General features: G+C 51.6%; 1 protein-coding gene across 1 annotated transcript in view; it reads right to left on the bottom strand.

Annotated features, from left to right (window-relative positions):
- The window catches only part of CAMK2N2 (calcium/calmodulin dependent protein kinase II inhibitor 2), a 49,261-nt gene extending 31,365 nt beyond the window's left edge, over positions 1-17,896 (bottom strand). The window contains exon 1 of the mRNA XM_086942599.1: positions 17,450-17,896. Within this exon, the coding sequence (XP_086798725.1) occupies positions 17,450-17,615 (166 nt within the window). The 5' untranslated portion in view covers positions 17,616-17,896. The remainder of the gene's footprint in view (positions 1-17,449) is intronic.
- Positions 17,897-19,189: the final 1,293 nt, after the last annotated feature.

Genomic DNA, 19,189 nt, shown 5'->3' with positions numbered 1-19,189 from the left:
CACAGTGTCTCTAAGTCGAGCTCCCCTTCTATTACTACCAATAACCACAATTCCCCCTTCTATCATGTATTTTGAAAAGCACTGTTAGGTTATGATCACTTCACTAGGGTTCACTGAGTCACGTATAAACTGCTTATAGAGTTAATGTTTAGTATACATCTTTGAAAATTGTCTTTGATACTTATGTTTACTGCAACTGCAAAATAAACTATACTCATTTCGGCTGAAGTGAGTACGACTTTGAGGCATTGTTGGATGTAATGCCCTCACACACCCGTTCAAGTGTCATGCTTCATCATTTGGGCTGCGCCTCGTTGGGTCGGCGGTGCAATATCCAACGAGGTCCCTAAAATAGGGGCACTTTGTCGGAGATCTTCTATCCAACTGCCTTTTGGTGAAGTGCGGGTGTGGGGCCAGGACAGTGCAGATGTGGTGCAGTGATTTAAAATAGGATTGGGAGTACCTAGAAGGACAAACTTTATTCTGGGGGTCTCCTACCCTAACTAAAAACAGTGTACAAGGCACTCGCCCAAGGAAAATCACTCGCGTGGTGGTGTCCTTGTTAGAACGTGTGGGTCAACATGTTTCTCGCTGTGGGTTCAATAAACTTGCGATTCTTCAGGACCTTAGTAAAAGGCATACGAAATTGCGCTCACAAGTAATGTCTATTACTCAAAAAGTACCTTATTACAACCTGGATCTACCCAATAATTATGGTCCCCAGGCTTCAACAGTGCCCGGTAGATTTACGCACAAGTGGGAAAAAGGCTCCCGATCCCCCTTCTTGTTGTATAAGCCTCTTGTGCACCCTCTTGTGCACACATTGTGGTCGTTGTGATCTGTTTTACTAAATATTCTCCATTTCTGCTTCAGGGTTGTCCCATTGCAGCCTGGACTGTGCATTGTGTGCGATATATTTTGTCCATACTTCAACAGGATGCTATCGCGATAGGCATAAATCGCGATAGATACATTTTGCAGGGCATTATGCAAAACCTCGACAGCTCGATGGGCTGCTCTTACTATAGCTGCATATTGTGAAATTGAACAGGGTGGTATCTAACTGTGTCCTTATCACAAAAGACAGAATTGGACAACAAATTTAGCAAATTATCCGTGTGATAACACGATGGCACAGAGCACAATGCATGATGTACTATGAGAAACCGTCATATCCTACCCTTTATAAAAAACAACAATTTACACAAAGCCCCCTGCTTATCTCTTACTACAATCACAGCCAGAGATTTGCTGTGGAATGTCAAGCTTTTAGTGGGCTGTTTGACGCAAGAAATTAAATTGTTTAGCCTTTATGATTGTTTCTTTGTAATGCTTTATCCAGATTAATCAATTACCTCACAATGCACCATTAACTTTTTTTTTTTTTTTTTTGGAAAACCTTTATTTGAAAGTCAAGGCACACAGCTATTCAGCCTTACATCCCAGAGTCTGGGCAGCATTATAAGAGACGGATACATGGTGTACACAGTACAGGTTGAAAAATCGTATCAGGTTTAATTTTATAATACGGTAACATTAAACCTATAAGATAACAACCTAAAGAAACACTAAAAAAGGGTAAAGAGGCAAGGAAAAGTACGAAAGCGACAACACCCAGTTCCAGGGGTTGGGCGGGGTCATAAGCCCACAAAGTGCAACTAAGCTGTGTAAATTAGACGACAACGGGGGAAAAAGAGTCAGGATGTCAGTGGAACAACAAGTAGGTTGGAAGTGAGGGCTAGGGGGAAAGTCGAGCTTCCAGTGGGTCAGCGTCGGGAGGTAGGCAGATATCACCCCTATATTCATTCCATGCCCCCCAAACCGTGTTCCACCTCCTAGGCTTAACCCTGGCCACATACACTGTCTTCTCACGGACCATGCACCAATCCATAATGGTCTTCCATAGTTCCACAGAGGGGGGCGAAGGGGCCCCCCACTTCTGGGCTATGTCCCGCTTCGCCACCATATTCCCCAGGGTAACCCATTGGGTTTGAGCATTATTATAATCCGTGGGGCCCCACACATTCAACAGACAACGCCGGGCCTCCGCCGGCAGAGCCACACCAGTCACCGCACGCATCACCGCATGAACTCGCCTCCAGTAAGAGGCTAATTAACTTGTTTTTTAAAACATTTTTTAATATTATAAAATGTATATATTCAGCTATGTTTTAACGGTTGTTACAAGAAAGTATAGAAGAATGAATTAATTTAACAAGTAGTTTGGTAGGATTGCATAGTGAATCCTTAGATAAGGTTTCAGTTTTCCCTCCCTTCCCTCAGTTCTCATTAGAGTATGTAACAACATTACGTGAGTGTTAAAGTGGGGTGTGACAGAGTGCGACGACTGTGCAAATGATTTTTGAAGCTGCGGTTGATCGTAATTTTGATTCATTTTATGTACCTTTTATTGTACTTTTATGGTCTAATTTATTTAGATTTAATAAAGTTGGAATTGAATTGACAGGGCACAATATTATTGTAACAAACAAATATCACAATCGTTTTCTATCTTAATATTTTGATATCACAGCAAAGGGGCAATGCTACAACAACAGATTGTTATCACGATAGGCAGATACCTGAACATGGAGATGTCACACACGACTGATATCGCAATATTATCACGATAGGCAGATACCTCAAGATGGAGATATCACACACTAATGATATTGCAATATTATCACGATGGGCAGATACCTCAACATGGAGATATCACACACAACTGATATCACAATATTATCACGATAGGCAGATACCTCAAGATGGAGAGATCACACATGAATGATATCGCAATATTATCACGATAGGCAGATACCTCAACATGGAGATATCACACACAACTGATATCACAATATTATCACGATAGGCAGATACCTCAAGATGGAGATATCACACACTAATGATATTGCAATATTATCACGATGGGCAGATACCTCAACATGGAGATATCACACACAACTGATATCACAATATTATCACGATAGGCAGATACCTCAAGATGGAGATATCACACACGACTGATATTGCAATATTATCACGATGGGCAGATACCTCAACATGGAGATATCACCCACGACTGATATTGCAATATTATCACGATAGGCAGATACCTCAACATGGAGATATCACACATGACTGATATCGCAATACGTCGATATCATGAGTGTGTCTTATCATAATAGGTTCACAGTTTAAGGACGCCTACCACAGCCCTCCCTGCAGCAGTGGGGTCCCCCTCCCCCAGCCGGTCTGTAACCGGGTCACTGTCAGGTCTCGGCTGGTGTGCGTCTTTGACGGACTATAGCTCACCACTGATCCTCCGCAGGGCTTCTAAGCGCCTTATGCAGTATTATACTATGATACCCTTTACCACGCTCTCCCCTGATGAATCGACTTGGTGACTTAATCACCAGCTTTAATCCATTCATAGAAAATAACTGTGCGTCTTTGTGAGGGTGTGTCTGTGCAAGCATGGGTGTGCCTTTGTGAGGGTGTGTCTGTGCAAGCATGGGTGTGCCTTTGTGAGGGTGTGTCTCTACAAGCATGGGTGTGCGTCTTTGTGAGGGTGTGTCTGTGCAAGCATGGGTGTGCCTTTGTGAGGGTGTGTCTGTACAAGCATGGGTGTGCCTTTGTGAGGGTGTGTCTCTACAAGCATGGGTGTGCGTCTTTGTGAGGGTGTGTCTCTACAAGCATGGGTGTGCCTTTGTGAGGGTGTGTCTGTACAAGCATAGGTGTGCCTTTGTGAGGGTGTGTCTCTACAAACATGGGTGTGCCTTTGTGAGGGTGTGCCTGTACAAGCATGGGTGTGCCTTTGTGAGGGTGTGTCTCTACAAGCATGGGTGTGCCTTTGTGAGGGTGTGTCTCTACAAGCATGGGTGTGCCTTTGTGAGGGTGTGTCTCTACAAGCATGGGTGTGCCTTTGTGAGGGTGTGTCTGTGCAAGCATGGGTGTGCCTTTGTGAGGGTGTGTCTCTACAAGCATGGGTGTGCGTCTTTGTGAGGGTGTGTCTCTACAAGCATGTGTGTGCCTTTGTGAGGGTGTGTCTGTACAAACATGGGTGTGCCTTTGTGAGAGTTTGTCTCTAAAGCATGGGTGTGTGCCTTTGTGACGGTGTGTCTCTACAAGCATGGGTGTGCCTTTGTGAGGGTGCGTCTCTACAGGCATGGGTGTGCCTTGGTGAGGGTGTGTCTGTACAAGCATGGGTGTGCCGTTGTGAGGGTTGTCTACGAGCATGGGTGTGCCTTTGTGAGGGTGTGTCTCTACAAGCATGGGTGTGCCTTTGTGAGGGTGTGTCTCTACAAGCATGGGTGTGCCTTTGTGAGGGTTGTCTACGAGCATGCGTGTGCCTTTGTGAGGGTGTGTCTCTACAGGCATGGGTGTGCCTTGGTGAGGGTGTGTCTGTACAAGCATGGGTGTGCCTTTGTGAGGGTGTGTCTCTACAGGCATGGGTGTGCCTTGGTGAGGGTGTGTCTGTACAAGCATGGGTGTGCCTTTGTGATGGTGTGTCTGTACACACATGGGTGTGCCTTTGTGAGGGTGTATCTCTACAAGAATGGGTGTGCCTTTGCGAGGGTGTGTCTGTACAAGCATTGGTGTGCCTTTGTGAGGGTGTGTCTCTAAAGCATGGGTGTGTGCCTTTGTGAGGGTGTGTCTCTAAAGGCATGGGTGTGCCTTTGTGAGGGTGTGCCTCTACAGGCATGGGTGTGTCTTTGTGAGGGTGTGTCACTACAGACACGGGTGTGCCTTTGCGAGGGTGTGTCTGTACAAGCATTGGTGTGCCTTTGTGAGGGTGTGTCTCTACAATCATGGGTGTGCCTTTGTGAGGGTGTGTCTACAAACATGGGTGTGCCTTTGTGAGGGTGTGTCTCTGCAAGCATGGGTGTGCCTTTGTGAGGGTGTGCCTCTACAGGCATGAGTGTGTCTTTGTGAGGGTGTGTTTCTGCAAGCATGGGTGTGATTTTGTGAGGGTGTGTCACTGCAAGCATGGGTGTGCCTTTCTAAGGGTGTGTCTCTGCAAGCATTGTTGTGTGCCTCTGTGAGGTTGTGTCTCTACAAGCATGTGTGTGCATCTGTGTGAGGGTGTGTCTCTATAAGCATGGGTGTGCGTTTGCGAGGGTGTGTCTCTACAAGCACAGGTGTGCATTTGTGAGGGTGTGTCTGTGCACGCACAAGTGTGTGCCTTTCTGAGGGTGTCTCTCTACAAGCATGGCTGTGCATTTGTGAGGGTGTGTCTCTGCAAGCATGGGTGTGAGGGTGTGTCTGTGCACGCATGAGTGTGCTCCTTTGTGAGGGTGTGACTCTACAGGCATGGGTGTGCATTTGTGAGGTGTGTCTCTGCAAGCATGGGTGTGCCTTTGTGAGGGTGTGTCTCTACAAGCATGGGTGTGCCTCAGTGAGGGTGTGTCTCTACAAGCATGGGTGTGCATTTGTGAGGGTGTGTCTCTACATGCATGTGTGTGCCTTTGTGAGGGTGTGTCTCTACAAGCATGGGTGTGCCTTTGTGAGGGAGTGTCTCTACAAGCATGGGTGTGCCTTTGTGAGGGTGTGTCTACAAGCATGGGTGTGCATTTGTGAGGGTGTGTCTCTACAAGCATGGGTGTGCATTTCTGAGGGTGTGTCTCTACATGCATGTGTGTGCCTTTTTGTAGGATGTGTCACTACAAGCACGGGAGTGCCTTTGTGAGGGTTTGCCTCTGCAAGCAAGGGTGTGCGTTTGTGAGGGTGTGTCCATGCATGCACGAGTGTGCGCCTTTGTGAGGGTGTGTCTCTAGAGGCAGGGGTGTGCATTTGTGAAGGTGTGTCTCTGCAAGCATGTGTGTGCATTTGTGAGGGTGAGTCTCTACAAGCATGTGTGTGCCTTTGTGAGGGTGTGTCTCTACAAGCTCGGAGTGCCTTTGTGAGGGTGTGTCTCTACAAGCATGGGTGTGCCTTAGTGAGGGTGTGTCTCTACAAGCATGGGTGTGCCTTAGTGAGGGTGTGTCTCTGCAAACATGGGTGTGCCTTTGTGAAGGTGTGTCTCTGCAAGCATGGGTGTGCCTTTGTGAGGGTGTGTCTCTACAAGCATGGGTGTGCGCCTTTGTGAGGTTGTGTCTCTGCAAGCATGGGTGTGCCTTTGTGAGAGTGTGTCTCTACAAGCATGGGTGTGCGCCTTTGTGAGGTTGTGTCTCTACAAGCATGGGTGTGTGTTGCTATGTGAGAGTGTGTCTCTACAAGCATGTGTGTGCCTTTGTGAGGGTTTGTCTCTGCAAACATGGGTATGTCTTTGTGAGGGTGTGTCTGTACGTGCACGTATGTGCGCCTTTGTGAGGGTGTGTCTGTGCAAGCATAGGTGTGCCTTTGTGAGGGTGTGTCTGTGCAAGCATGGGTGTGCCTTTGTGAGGGTGTGTCTCTGCAAGCATGGGTGTGCCTTTGTGAGGGTGTGTCTCTACAAGCACGGGTGTGCACCAGTGGGAGGGTGTGTCTCTACAAGCATGTGTGTGACTTTGTGAGGGTATGTATCTGCAAGCATGGGTGTGCAACTTTGTGAGGGTGTGACTCTACAGGCAAGGGTGTGCCTTTGTGAGGGTGTGTCTCTACAAGCATGTGTGTGCCTTTGTGAGGGTGTGCCACTTCAGGCACGGGTGTGCCTTTGTGAGGGTGTGTCTCTACAAGGATGGGTGTGCCTTTGTGAGGGTGTTTCTCTGCAAGCATTGGTGTGCCTTTGAGAGAGTGTGTCTTTACAAGCATGTGTGTGCGCCTTTGTGAGGGTGTGTCTCTGCAAGCATGGGTGTGCCTTTGTGAGGGTGTGCCTCTACAGGCATGGGTGTGTCTTTGTGAGGGTGTGTTTCTGCAAGCATGGGTGTGCCTCGCTTTTGTGAGGGTGTGTCACTGCAAGCATGGGTTTGCCTGTCTAAGGGTGTGTCTCTGCAAGCATTGTTGTGTGCTTCTTGAGGGTGTGTCTCTATAAGCATGGGTGTGCGTTTGCGAGGGTGTGTCTCTACAAGCATGTGTGTGCCTTTGTGAGGGTGGGTCTCTACAAGCACAGGTGTGTGGCTTTGTGAGGGTGTGTCTCTGCAAGCATGGGTGTGCCTTTGAGAGGGTGTGTCTCTACAAGGATGGGTGTGCATTTGTGAGGGTGTGTCTGTGCAAGCATGGGTGTGCCTTTGTGAGGGTGTGTCTCTACAAGCATGGGTGTGCATTTGTGAGGGTGTGTCTGTGCAAGCATGGGTGTGCCTTTGTGAGGGTGTGTCTCTACAAGCATGGGTGTGCATTTGTGAGGGTGTGTCTGTGCAAGCACGGGTGTGTGCCTTTGTGAGGATGTGTCTCTACAAGCATGGGTGTGCCTTTGTGAGGGTGTGTCTGCAAGCATGGGTGTGCACCTTTGCGAGGATGTGTCTCTACAAGCATGGGTGTGCCTTTGTGAGGGTGTGTCTGCAAGCATGGGTGTGCACCTTTGCGAGGATGTGTCTCTACAAGATTGGGTGTACATTTGTGAGGGTGTCTCTGCAAGCACGGGTGTGTGCCTTTGTGAGGGTGTGTCTCTACAAGCATGGGTGTGCCTTTGTGAGGGTGTGTCTCTGCAAGCATGGGTGTGTGCATTTGTGACGGTGTGTCTCTACAGGCATGGGTGTGCCTTTGTGAGGGTGTGTCTCTGCAAGCATGAGTGTGCCTTTGTGAGGGTGTGTCTCTAAAGGCATGGGTGTGCCTTTGTGAGGGTGTGCCTTTGAGAGGGTGTGTCTCTACAAGGATGGGTGTGCCTTTGTGAAGGTGTGTCTCTGCAAGCATGGGTGTGCCTTTGTGATGGTGTGTCTGTGGAAGCACGGTGTGTGCATTTGTGATGGTGTGTCTGTGCAAGCATGGGTGTGCCTTTGTGAGGGTGTGTCTCTACAAGCATGGGTGTGCATTTGTGAGGGTGTGTCTGTGCAAGCATGGGTGTGTGCCTTTGTGAGGATGTGTCTCTACAAGCATGGGTGTGCACCTTTGTGAGGGTGTGTCTCTACAAGCATGGGCGTGCCTTTGTGAGGGTGTGTCTCTGCAAGCATGGGTGTGTGCATTTGTGACGGTGTGTCTCTACAGGCATGGGTGTGCATTTGTGAGGGTGTGTCTCTGCAAGCATGAGTGTGCCTTTGTGAGGGTGTGTCTCTACAAGCATGAGCGTGCCTTTGTGAGGGTGTGTCTCTAAAGGCATGGGTGTGCCTTTGTGAGGGTGTGTCTGTGCAAGCATGGGTGTGCCTTTGTGAGGGTGTGTCTCTGAAGGCATGGGTGTGCCTTTGTGAGGGTGTGTCTGTTCAAGCATGGGTGTGCCTTTGTGAGGGTGTGTCTCTGCAAGCATGGGTGTGCCTTTGTGAGGGTGTGTCTCTACAAGCATGAGTGTGCCTTTGTGAGGGTGTGTCTCTGCAAGCAAGTCTGTGCATCTTTGTGAGGGTGTGTCTGTGCAAGCATGGGTGTGCACCTTTGTGAGGGTGTGTGTGCAAGCATGGGTGTGCCTTTGTGAGGGTGTGTCTGTTGAAGCATGGGTGTGCTTTTGTGTGGGTGTGTCCCTGCAAGCATGGGTGTGCCTTTGTGAGGGTGTGTCTGTACAAGCATGGGTGTGCATTTATGAAGGTGTGTCTGTGCAAGCATGGGTGTGTGCATTTGTGACGGTGTGTCTCTACAAGCATGGGCGTGCCTTTGTGAGGGTGTGTCTCTGCAAGCATGGGTGTGCCTTTGTGAGGGTGTGTCTCTACAGGCACGGGTGTGCCTTTGTGAGGGTGTGTCTGTTCAAGCATGGGTGTGCCTTTGTGAGCGTGTGTCTCTGCAAGCAAATCTGTGCATCTTTGTGAGGGTGTGTCTCTACAAGCATGGGTGTGCACCTTTGTGAGGGTGTGTCTCTGCAAGCATGGGTGTGCCTTTGTGAGGGTGTGTCTCTGCAAGCAAATCTGTGCATCTTTGTGAGGGTGTGTCTCTGCAAGCAAATCTGTGCATCTTTGTGAGGGTGTGTCTGTGCAAGCATGGGTGTGCCTTTGTGAGGGTGTGTCTCTACAAGAATGGGTGTTTCTTTGCGAGGGTGTGTCTCTACAAGCATGGGTGTGCCTTTGTGAGGGTGTGTCTCTACAAGCATGGGTGTGCCTTTGTGAGGGTGTGTCTGTGCAAGCATGGGTGTGTGCCTTTGTGAGGATGTGTCTCTACAAGCATGGGTGTGCACCTTTGTGAGGGTGTGTCTCTACAAGCATGGGCGTGCCTTTGTGAGGGTGTGTCTCTGCAAGCATGGGTGTGTGCATTTGTGACGGTGTGCCTCTACAGGCATGGGTGTGCATTTGTGAGGGTGTGTCTCTGCAAGCATGAGTGTGCCTTTGTGAGGGTGTGTCTCTACAAGCATGAGCGTGCCTTTGTGAGGGTGTGTCTCTAAAGGCATGGGTGTGCCTTTGTGAGGGTGTGTCTGTGCAAGCATGGGTGTGCCTTTGTGAGGGTGTGTCTCTGAAGGCATGGGTGTGCCTTTGTGAGGGTGTGTCTGTTCAAGCATGGGTGTGCCTTTGTGAGGGTGTGTCTCTGCAAGCATGGGTGTGCCTTTGTGAGGGTGTGTCTCTACAAGCATGAGTGTGCCTTTGTGAGGGTGTGTCTCTGCAAGCAAGTCTGTGCATCTTTGTGAGGGTGTGTCTGTGCAAGCATGGGTGTGCACCTTTGTGAGGGTGTGTGTGCAAGCATGGGTGTGCCTTTGTGAGGGTGTGTCTGTTGAAGCATGGGTGTGCTTTTGTGAGGGTGTGTCCCTGCAAGCATGGGTGTGCCTTTGTGAGGGTGTGTCTGTACAAGCATGGGTGTGCATTTATGAAGGTGTGTCTGTGCAAGCATGGGTGTGTGCATTTGTGACGGTGTGTCTCTACAAGCATGGGTGTGCCTTTGTGAGGGTGTGTCTCTGCAAGCATGGGTGTGCCTTTGTGAGGGTGTGTCTCTACAGGCACGGGTGTGCCTTTGTGAGGGTGTGTCTGTTCAAGCATGGGTGTGCCTTTGTGAGCGTGTGTCTCTGCAAGCAAATCTGTGCATCTTTGTGAGGGTGTGTCTCTACAAGCATGGGTGTGCACCTTTGTGAGGGTGTGTCTCTGCAAGCATGGGTGTGCCTTTGTGAGGGTGTGTCTCTGCAAGCAAATCTGTGCATCTTTGTGAGGGTGTGTCTCTGCAAGCAAATCTGTGCATCTTTGTGAGGGTGTGTCTGTGCAAGCATGGGTGTGCCTTTGTGAGGGTGTGTCTCTACAAGAATGGGTGTTTCTTTGCGAGGGTGTGTCTCTACAAGCATGGGTGTGCCTTTGTGAGGGTGTGTCTCTACAAGCATGGGTGTGCCTTTGTGAGGGTGTGTCTCTGCAAGCATGGGTGTGCATTTGTGAGGGTGTGCCTCTACAGGCATGGGTGTGCGTTTGTGATGGTGTGGCTGTGCAAGCATGGGTGTGCCTTTGTGAGGGTGTGTCTGTACTAGCATGGGTGTGCATTTGTGAGGGTGTGCCTCTACAGGCATGGGTGTGCGTTTGTGATGGTGTGTCTGTGCAAGCATGGGTGTGCCTTTGTGAGGGTGTGTCTCTACAAGCATGGGTGTGCATTTGTGAGGGTGTGTCTGTGCAAGCACGGGTGTGTGCCTTTGTGAGGATGTGTCTCTACAAGCATTGGTGTGCACCTTTGTGAGGGTGTGTCTCTACAAGCATGGGCGTGCCTTTGTGAGGGTGTGTCTCCGCAAGCATGGGTGTGTGCATTTGTGACGGTGTGTCTCTACAGGCATGGGTGTGAATTTGTGAGGGTGTGTCTCTGCAAGCATGAGTGTGCCTTTGTGAGGGTGTGTCTCTACAAGCATGAGTGTGCCTTTGTGAGGGTGTGTCTCTAAAGGCATGGGTGTGCCTTTGTGAGGGTGTGTCTGTGCAAGCATGGGTGTGCCTTTGTGAGGGTGTGTCTCTGAAGGCATGGGTGTGCCTTTGTGAGGGTGTGTCTGTTCAAGCATGGGTGTGCCTTTGTGAGGGTGTGTCTCTGCAAGCATGGGTGTGCCTTTGTGACGGTGAGTCTCTACAAGCATGAGTGTGCCTTTGTGAGGGTGTGTCTCTGCAAGCAAGTCTGTGCATCTTTGTGAGGGTGTGTCTGTGCAAGCATGGGTGTGCACCTTTGTGAGGGTGTGTCTGTGCAAGCATGGGTGTGCCTTTGTGAGGGTGTGTCTGTTGAAGCATGGGTGTGCCTTTGTGAGGGTGTGTCTCTGCAAGCATGGGTGTGCCTTTGTGAGGGTGTGTCTCTACAAGCATGGGTGTGCATTTATGAGGGTGTGTCTGTGCAAGCATGGGTGTGTGCATTTGTGACGGTGTGTCTCTACAAGCATGGGTGTGCCTTTGTGAGGGTGTGTCTCTGCAAGCATGGGTGTGCCTTTGTGAGGGTGTGTCTCTACAGGCACGGGTGTGCCTTTGTGAGGGTGTGTCTGTTCAAGCATGGGTGTGCCTTTGTGAGGGTGTGTCTCTGCAAGCAAATCTGTGCATCTTTGTGAGGGTGTGTCTCTACAAGCATGGGTGTGCACCTTTGTGAGGGTGTGTCTCTGCAAGCATGGGTGTGCCTTTGTGAGGGTGTGTCTCTGCAAGCAAATCTGTGCATCTTTGTGAGGGTGTGTCTCTGCAAGCAAATCTGTGCATCTTTGAGAGGGTGTGTCTGTGCAAGCATGGGTGTGCCTTTGTGAGGGTGTGTCTCTACAAGAATGGGTGTTTCTTTGCGAGGGTGTGTCTCTACAAGAATGGGTGTGTGCATTTGTGAGGGTGTGTCTCTACAAGCATGTGTGTGCCTTTGTGAGGGTGTGTCTGTGCAAGCATGGGTGTGCCTTTGTGAGAGTTTGTCTCTAAAGCATGGGTGTGTGCCTTTGTGACGGTGTGTCTCTACAAGCATGGGTGTGCCTTTGCGAGGGTGTGTCTCTACAAGCATGGGTGTGCCTTTGTGAGGGTGTGTCTCTACAAGAATGGGTGTGCCTTTGCGAGGGTGTGTCTCTACAAGCATGGGTGTGCCTTTGTGAGGGTGTGTCTCTACAAGCATGGGTGTGCCTTTCTGAGGGTGTGTCTCTACAAACATGGGTGTGCCTTTGTGAGGGAGTGTCTCTGCAAGCATGGGTGTGCATTTGTGAGGGTGTGCCTCTACAGGCATGGGTGTGCGTTTGTGATGGTGTGGCTGTGCAAGCATGGGTGTGCCTTTGTGAGGGTGTGTCTCTAGAAACATGGGTGTGCCTTTGTGAGGGTGTGTCTCTGCAAGCATGGGTGTGCATTTGTGAGGGTGTGCCTCTACAGGCATGGGTGTGCGTTTGTGATGGTGTGGCTGTGCAAGCATGGGTGTGCCTTTGTGAGGGTGTGTCTCTACAAACATGGGTGTGCCTTTGTGAGGGTGTGTCTCTGCAAGCATGGGTGTGCATTTGTGAGGGTGTGCCTCTACAGGCATGGGTGTGCGTTTGTGATGGTGTGGCTGTGCAAGCATGGGTGTGCATTTGTGAGGGTGTGTCTCTACAAGCATGGGTGTGCCTTTGTGAGGGTGTGTCTCTACAAGCATGGGTGTGCCTTTGTGAGGGTTGTCTACGAGCATGGGTGTGCCTTTGTGAGGGTGTGTCTCTACAGGCATGGGTGTGCCTTGGTGAGGCTGTGTCTGTACAAGCATGGGTGTGCTTTTGTGAGGGTGTGTCTATGCAAGCATGGGTGTGCATTTGGGAGGGTGTGCCTCTACAGGCATGGGTGTGCCTTTGTGACGGTGTGTCTGTGCAAGCATGGGTGTGCCTTTGTGAGGGTGTGTCTCTGCAAGCATGGGTGTGTGCATTTGTGACAGTGTGTCTCTACAGGCATGGGTGCGCCTTTGTGAGGGTGTGTCTCTACAAGCATGGGTGTGCCTTTGTGAGGGTGTGTCTCTACAAGCCTGGGTGTGCCTTTGTGAGGGTGTGTCTCTACAAGCATGGGTGTGCCTTTGTGAGGGTGTGTCTCTACAAGCATGGGTGTGCCTTTGTGAGGGTTGTCTACGAGCATGGGTGTGCCTTTGTGAGGGTGTGTCTCTACAGGCATGGGTGTGCCTTTGTGAGGGTGTGTCTCTGCAAGCAAGTCTGTGCATCTTTGTGAGGGTGTGTCTCTGCAAGCATGAGTGTGCCTTTGTGAGGGTGTGTCTCTAAAGGCATGGGTGTGCCTTTGTGATGGTGTGTCTGTGCAAGCATGGTGTGCCTTTGTGAGGGTGTGTCTGTGCGCGCGTGTGTCTGTGTGTGTGTAATACAAACACGGCCTATCCGCCGAGCGCCAGGGTCCGAGGAAGCGCTATAAAACACTTCCACTGGAGGATCTGGAACCGGTTTAATGCATCATACTAAACCAGTTCGAATACGCAACTGGGGAAAAAGAAAGAAGCCATCAGCCCTTGGAGGGAAAGAAAGAAGCCATCAGCCCTTGGGGGGAAAGAAAGAAGCCATCAGCCCTTGGGGGGAAAGAAAGAAGCCACCAGCCCTTGGGGGGAAAGAAAGAAGCTATCCGCCCCTGTTTGCAAGTACGTATTTACCCAACTATCAAAATATCCGAGTGTCAATCAATACCCGTTATCACCTGTTGGTGGTAATTTTTCTATCCTCCCACCACACGTTTCACGTTGGGGAGGCAGGGATGTTATGAGAGACAGCGGTCCCTATCAAGGACAATATGCAACCATGATGTCTGTCCATCAATCTTCTTGATCACTGGAGACCTCTGTCCAGTCACTCGTCCGTCCATCGCGCCAACTAATCAAATCCTTCACCCAGGCAATCTCCGGGGCATTCATCCATCCACCCGCTCTCCGTCCTTCCAGAACCCTCTATGCCACTAGGGTTTTTAGCGCCTCTCTTCCATGTTACAATACTCAATGCGCTACACCGCCACCGCGAGTGCCCGCACCAATACACTAACAAACTAGATAGCATGTGCCTTACTCACACTACATGAAATCACTAGCGCCTGGATACCCTATCGGGGGATTAGTGCGCTACACAAAGCAATAGCACATAACATAGCAGGTGAGACGGGTCTACGAGAAACGCGGGCTCGAGGCCGCCTGACGCTGCACGAGAGAGGAGGGCGCCCCGGAGAGGGGCCCTGGATTCCTGGGCGGTGAGACTCCTGTCAGCAGGCGCTGCTGCCTCGCACACACTCCGCAGAGGTGCATGACATATGTCCCTAAAGAAGCTTCCAGCAACTTCTAGCCTCCGACGGCTGCTAGGGTGCAGGAACTGCAGCATCTTCTCACCCAGGAGGGCTGCTAGGATGCAGAGGCACAAGCATCTTCCAGCCTCAGATGGCTGCAGGGACGTCAGCATCTTCCAGCCTAGGAAGGCTGCTAGGAAGCAGGGACGTCAGCATCTTCCAGCCTAAAACGGCTGCTAGGAAGCAGGGACGTCAGCATCTTCCAGCCTAGGACGGCTGCTAGGATGCAGGGACGTCAGCATCTTCCAGCCTAAAACGGCTGCTAGGAAGCAGGGACGTCAGCATCTTCCAGCCTAGGACGGCTGCTAGGATGCAGGGACGTCAGCATCTTCCAGCCTAAAACGGCTGCTAGGAAGCAGGGACGTCAGCATCTTCCAGCCTAAGACGGCTGCTAGGAAGCAGGGACGTCAGCATCTTCCAGCCTAGGACGGCTGCTAGGATGCAGGGACGTCAGCATCTTCCAGCCTAGGACGGCTGCTAGGAAGCAGGGACGTCAGCATCTTCCAGCCTAGGACGGTTGCTAGGATGCAGGGACGTCAGCATCTTCCAGCCTAGGACGGCTGCTAGGAAGCAGGGACGTCAGCATCTTCCAGCCTAGGACGGTTGCTAGGAAGCAGGGATGTCAGGGATGTCAGCATCTTCCAGTCTAGGATAGCTGCTAGGATGCAGGGACTTCAGCATCTTCTAGCCTTAGACAGCTCCTAAGATGCAGGGACTTCAGCATCTTTCAGCCTACTATAGCTGCTAGGATGCAGGGACTTCATCATCTTCCAGTCTAGGATGGCTGCTAGGATGCAGGGACTTCAGCATCTTCTAGCCTTAGACGGCTCCTAAGATGCAGGGACTTCAGCATCTTTCAGCCTACTATAGCTGCTAGGATGCAGGGACTTCATCATCTTCCAATCCAGGACGGCTACTAGGATGCAGGCATGTCAGCATCTTATAGACCAGAATGGCTGCTAGGATACAGGGGCACAAGCATCTTCCAGCCTCAGATGGCTGCAGGGACATCAGCATCTTCCAGTCTAGGATGGCTGCTAGGATGCAGGGACTTCAGCATCTTCTAGCCTCAGATGGCTGCTAAGATGCAAGGACTTCAGCATCTTCCAGTCTAGGATGGCTGCTAGTTTGCAGGGACGTCAGCATCTTCCAGTCTAGGGTAGCTGCTAGGATGCAAGGACTTCAGCATCTTCCAGTCTAATATGGCTGCTAGGATGCAGGGACTTCAGGATCTTACAGTCTAGGATGGCTGCTAGGATGCAGGGACTTCAGCATCTTCCACCCTAGGACAGCTGCTAGGATGCAGGGATGTCAGCATCTTCCAGCCCGGCTGCTAGGATGCAAGGACTTCAGTGTCATCTAACCCAGGAGGGCTACTAGGATGCAGAAACACCAGCATATTCCAATCCAGGACGGCTGCTAGGATGCAGGGACGTTATAAGACTAATATAACTAGAGATAATATAACTAGAGTTGTGTAATGTTACTATGCAAATGGAAGAGATGGTATTCATTTACGTTCAATAAACACGAAACAGCATATAGTATCATGCAGTGAGCAGGAAGTGACAGGTTTATGGAAATCACAAGTTTTCCTGACTGCAGGCATTTAACTGCATAGTGACTTTTTTGTGATATATTATTTACAGTAGTCACAATGAGACAAAAATCGTAAGCTCCACATTAATCATGAGTAAGAGTTTGGAGTCAAGATGTGGTTGTCGACGACGTTTCGATCCTCAACTGCGGTTAAGGGATCATCATCAGGACAGGAGAATCAGAATGACTGAGAGATTGCTGCCGGTGCAGGTGGAGGACCGTGGGGTAGGGGGTGTGTAAGGGAGCAATTTAGCCCATAGCAGCACGGGAACTCAGTCCGCGGTGAGGCAGATGAATTACCAAAGTAGGACAGGGGGAGAACAATGTCTTGTCTGTAGTGTTCTTTACGCGTCGCTCAGAATCGAGCGAAGGTAAGGGGAAATCCTGCAATAAAGAGAACAGTGAGACGATGGTGCTAGGATGCAGGGACTTCAGCATCTTCCAGTCTAGGACGGCTGCTCGGATGCAAGGACATCAGTATCGTTCAACACAGGGTGGCTGCTAGGATGCAGGGACACAAGTATCCTCTAGCCCAGGACGGCTGCTAGAATGCAGGCACACCCGCATCTTTCTAGCCCAGGGTGGCTGCTTGGATGCAGGGACACCAGTATCCTCTAGCCCAGGACAGCTGCTAGGATGCCAGCTGCAGTATGCCAGCATCTTCTAGCCCAGGATGGCTGCTAGGATGCAGGGACACAAGTATCCTCTAGCCCAGGACGGGCTGCTAGGATGCGGTACACCAGCATCTTCTAGCCCAGGACGATGGTAGGATGCAAAGACACCAGCATCTTCTGGCCCAGGAAGGCTGCTAGGATGCAGAGACACCAGCATCTTCTAGACCAGGATGGCTGCTACGGTGCAGGGACTTCAGCAACTTCCATCCTAGGACGGCTGCTGGGATGCAGGCTCACCCGCATCTTTCTAGCCCAGGGTGGCTGCTTGGATGCAGGGACACCAGTATCCTCTAGCCCAGGACGGCTGCTAGGATGCCAGCTGCAGTATGCCAGCATCTTCTAGCCCAGGACGACTGCTAGGATGCAGGGACTTCAGCATCTTCTAGCTCAGGGCGGATGCTGGGATACAGGCACACCCGCATCTTTCTAGCCCAGGACGGCTCTAGTATCCCCGACACCAGTATCCTCTAGCCCAGGACGGCTTCTAGGATGCCAGCTGCAGTATGCCAGCATCTTCTAGCCCAGGATGGCTGCTAGGATGCAGGGACTTCAGCATCTTCTAGCCCAGGATGGCTGCTAGGATGCAGGGACTTCAGCATCTTCTAGCTCAGGGCGGATGCTGGGATACAGGCGCACCCGCATCTTTCTAGCCCAGGACGGCTCTAGTATCCCCGACACCAGCATCTTCTACCCGCGGGCGGCTGCTAGGTTGCTGCTCGTGGACGCGCACCGCCAGCTGGGAAGAATGCTGCACGGACACCTCTCATCCATCCCCTCAGAGATCTGTCAAAGCAGCAATGCACTCGGGGTGATCCCAACGCAATTATGGATGCTTTCCCTTTTTGTTTTAAGTGTAAAACCCAAACGCCCCAGTTCTGGGGATTTTCTGTTGGACTTAAAATAAAATCCCAAGATTGTACAATGCAAAAAAAAAAAGCTTTAGGAGCGCAGGTGCTGCAAGGCGAGCACCAGCCCTAGCGCCTCCCGCCCCGCGCTTCGAGGCGCCCTTACCTCTCTTGGCCCTCCCGATCTGGCCCAGCTTGGGGGGCCGCTTCTGCTGGTTGCCCCCGAAGAAGGAGCTGGTGTCCTGCAGGCGGCAGCTGAAGGAGAGCTGCCCGTCGCCGTCGGAGCCGTAGCGCGCCATCTTCTCCTCGGAGTAGGGCAGGATCTCGGACATGGCGCCTGGATGATGGGGTCAAGGCTCGGGGAGGAGAGGCGTCCGGTCCTCCTGCGCTGCGGAGATGGAGCGGGGCGGGCTCCTGCGCTCCGGGGCGGGGGGTGCCTGTGCGTCCTCCTCCGAGGCTCCGCGCTGCTGCTGGAGGGTGGAGAGCGCGATGGGTCCGCGTACCTTCCCTGGCAGCCTTTGGAACAGTCTGGGAGACTCCTGCATCATAAAAGAAACCCCAGCAGGCGGAAGGATGAAGTCATCCATCCGGGGGCCGGCCCGGGTCCTCCCCCTCCCGAGCCTGGCACCAGGAGGCAGGTGCGGAATAGCAATGAAGCCAGCGCTGCTGCAGAGAGCGCTGCGCGCACACGCACGGCCCGGGTGGGGGAGGGGAGGCCCCCAGCGCCAAAACACTCGTTAGCTCCCTTTCTGTCCCCCCCACCGCCGGCTCAGCCTCCCTTGCTGAAGGTGGCTTCCAAGGCTAGGCAATGCGCCCCCCCCCTTTATTTAACTTCATTTCCCGAGCTCATTTGTGTTAAAGGTAATTGATTCTAGCCTTCCAGCGCGCGCTCTCTCTCTCTCCCCCCTCTGCAGAGCGAGGCGCCATTCACAAATCCACCCCCCTCTCCCTCCTTCTCACCTTCCCGTCTCATTCACCTGTCGCTGTTGTATTATGGATCACCCCGGCCAGGCCTGGGCGCTTTCCGTGTCTGGTTTCCGCATTGCTGCAGACACCCCCCCCACCTTTGTTAGAGTCTTACTGTGGAGGGTGGGCGACACTCCTGATTAATAGCCCCCCTGTGCCCCCGAGACATTACATCCGTGATATATCCCATGCCCTCCCCAGGGCACTCACTGCCTCTGTTTGTAATGAACTATAAACAACAGAGTGACGTGGGGACGTGGCACGTCTGTCTAATGCACGTGCCTGTGGCGTGTCTTTACATGTAGTGTACCTCTGTGCGCCTGGATGCGTATTTTGTGTACCTGTGTGTTAATAGTGTCTGCGTGTGTATATGCCCATATATGTTTATGCATGGGGCATGGTGTTTGCATGTAGTGTTTGTGTATATGGGGTTTGCGCGTGGTCTTCATGTGTGCGTGAGAAATGGGTCCTAGTCCCAGGGTCGGATTGGTAAGGCGGCCACTCGGGAAATGCCCGAGGGGGCGGTATCGAAGTTCCAGCCATGGGCTGCTTTTTTGGCAGCCTTGGGGGCCGATTTGGGCGGTTTCTGCGTTGTTCGATGCCTCCAGCGGCCCAGTGGGTGCCTGAGTGGTCTTTTTGGAGGCAGATGGGCGCCCATTACTTCCCTTTTATCAACGGGCAGAGGTGTCACTCCCTTTCTCTCGCTGGGTCGGCCATTAATGTGTGCATACTGAGCGAGGGCAGGGGGCCTGAGCAGAAGTGGCCTCACTTGTTTTCAGGTGTTTATAAAACTTCACCAAAGCAGTGTTTTGAGGAAAGGCAATATGCAAATGTGGTCAAATTTTTTTTGTGTGTCCAGGCCAATTTCTAATCCCATTCCAACCCTGCCTGGTCCCCGGTTTCAACAACAGGAGCCTTCTACTGCTGCCATCTGGGATCC

Source organism: Lissotriton vulgaris, chromosome 11 (genome assembly GCF_964263255.1).
Source record: "Lissotriton vulgaris chromosome 11, aLisVul1.2, whole genome shotgun sequence".
Classification (NCBI taxonomy): domain Eukaryota; kingdom Metazoa; phylum Chordata; class Amphibia; order Caudata; family Salamandridae; genus Lissotriton; species Lissotriton vulgaris.
Note: the sequence above shows the minus strand (reverse complement) of the source record. Positions and strands in the feature narration are given on the sequence as shown.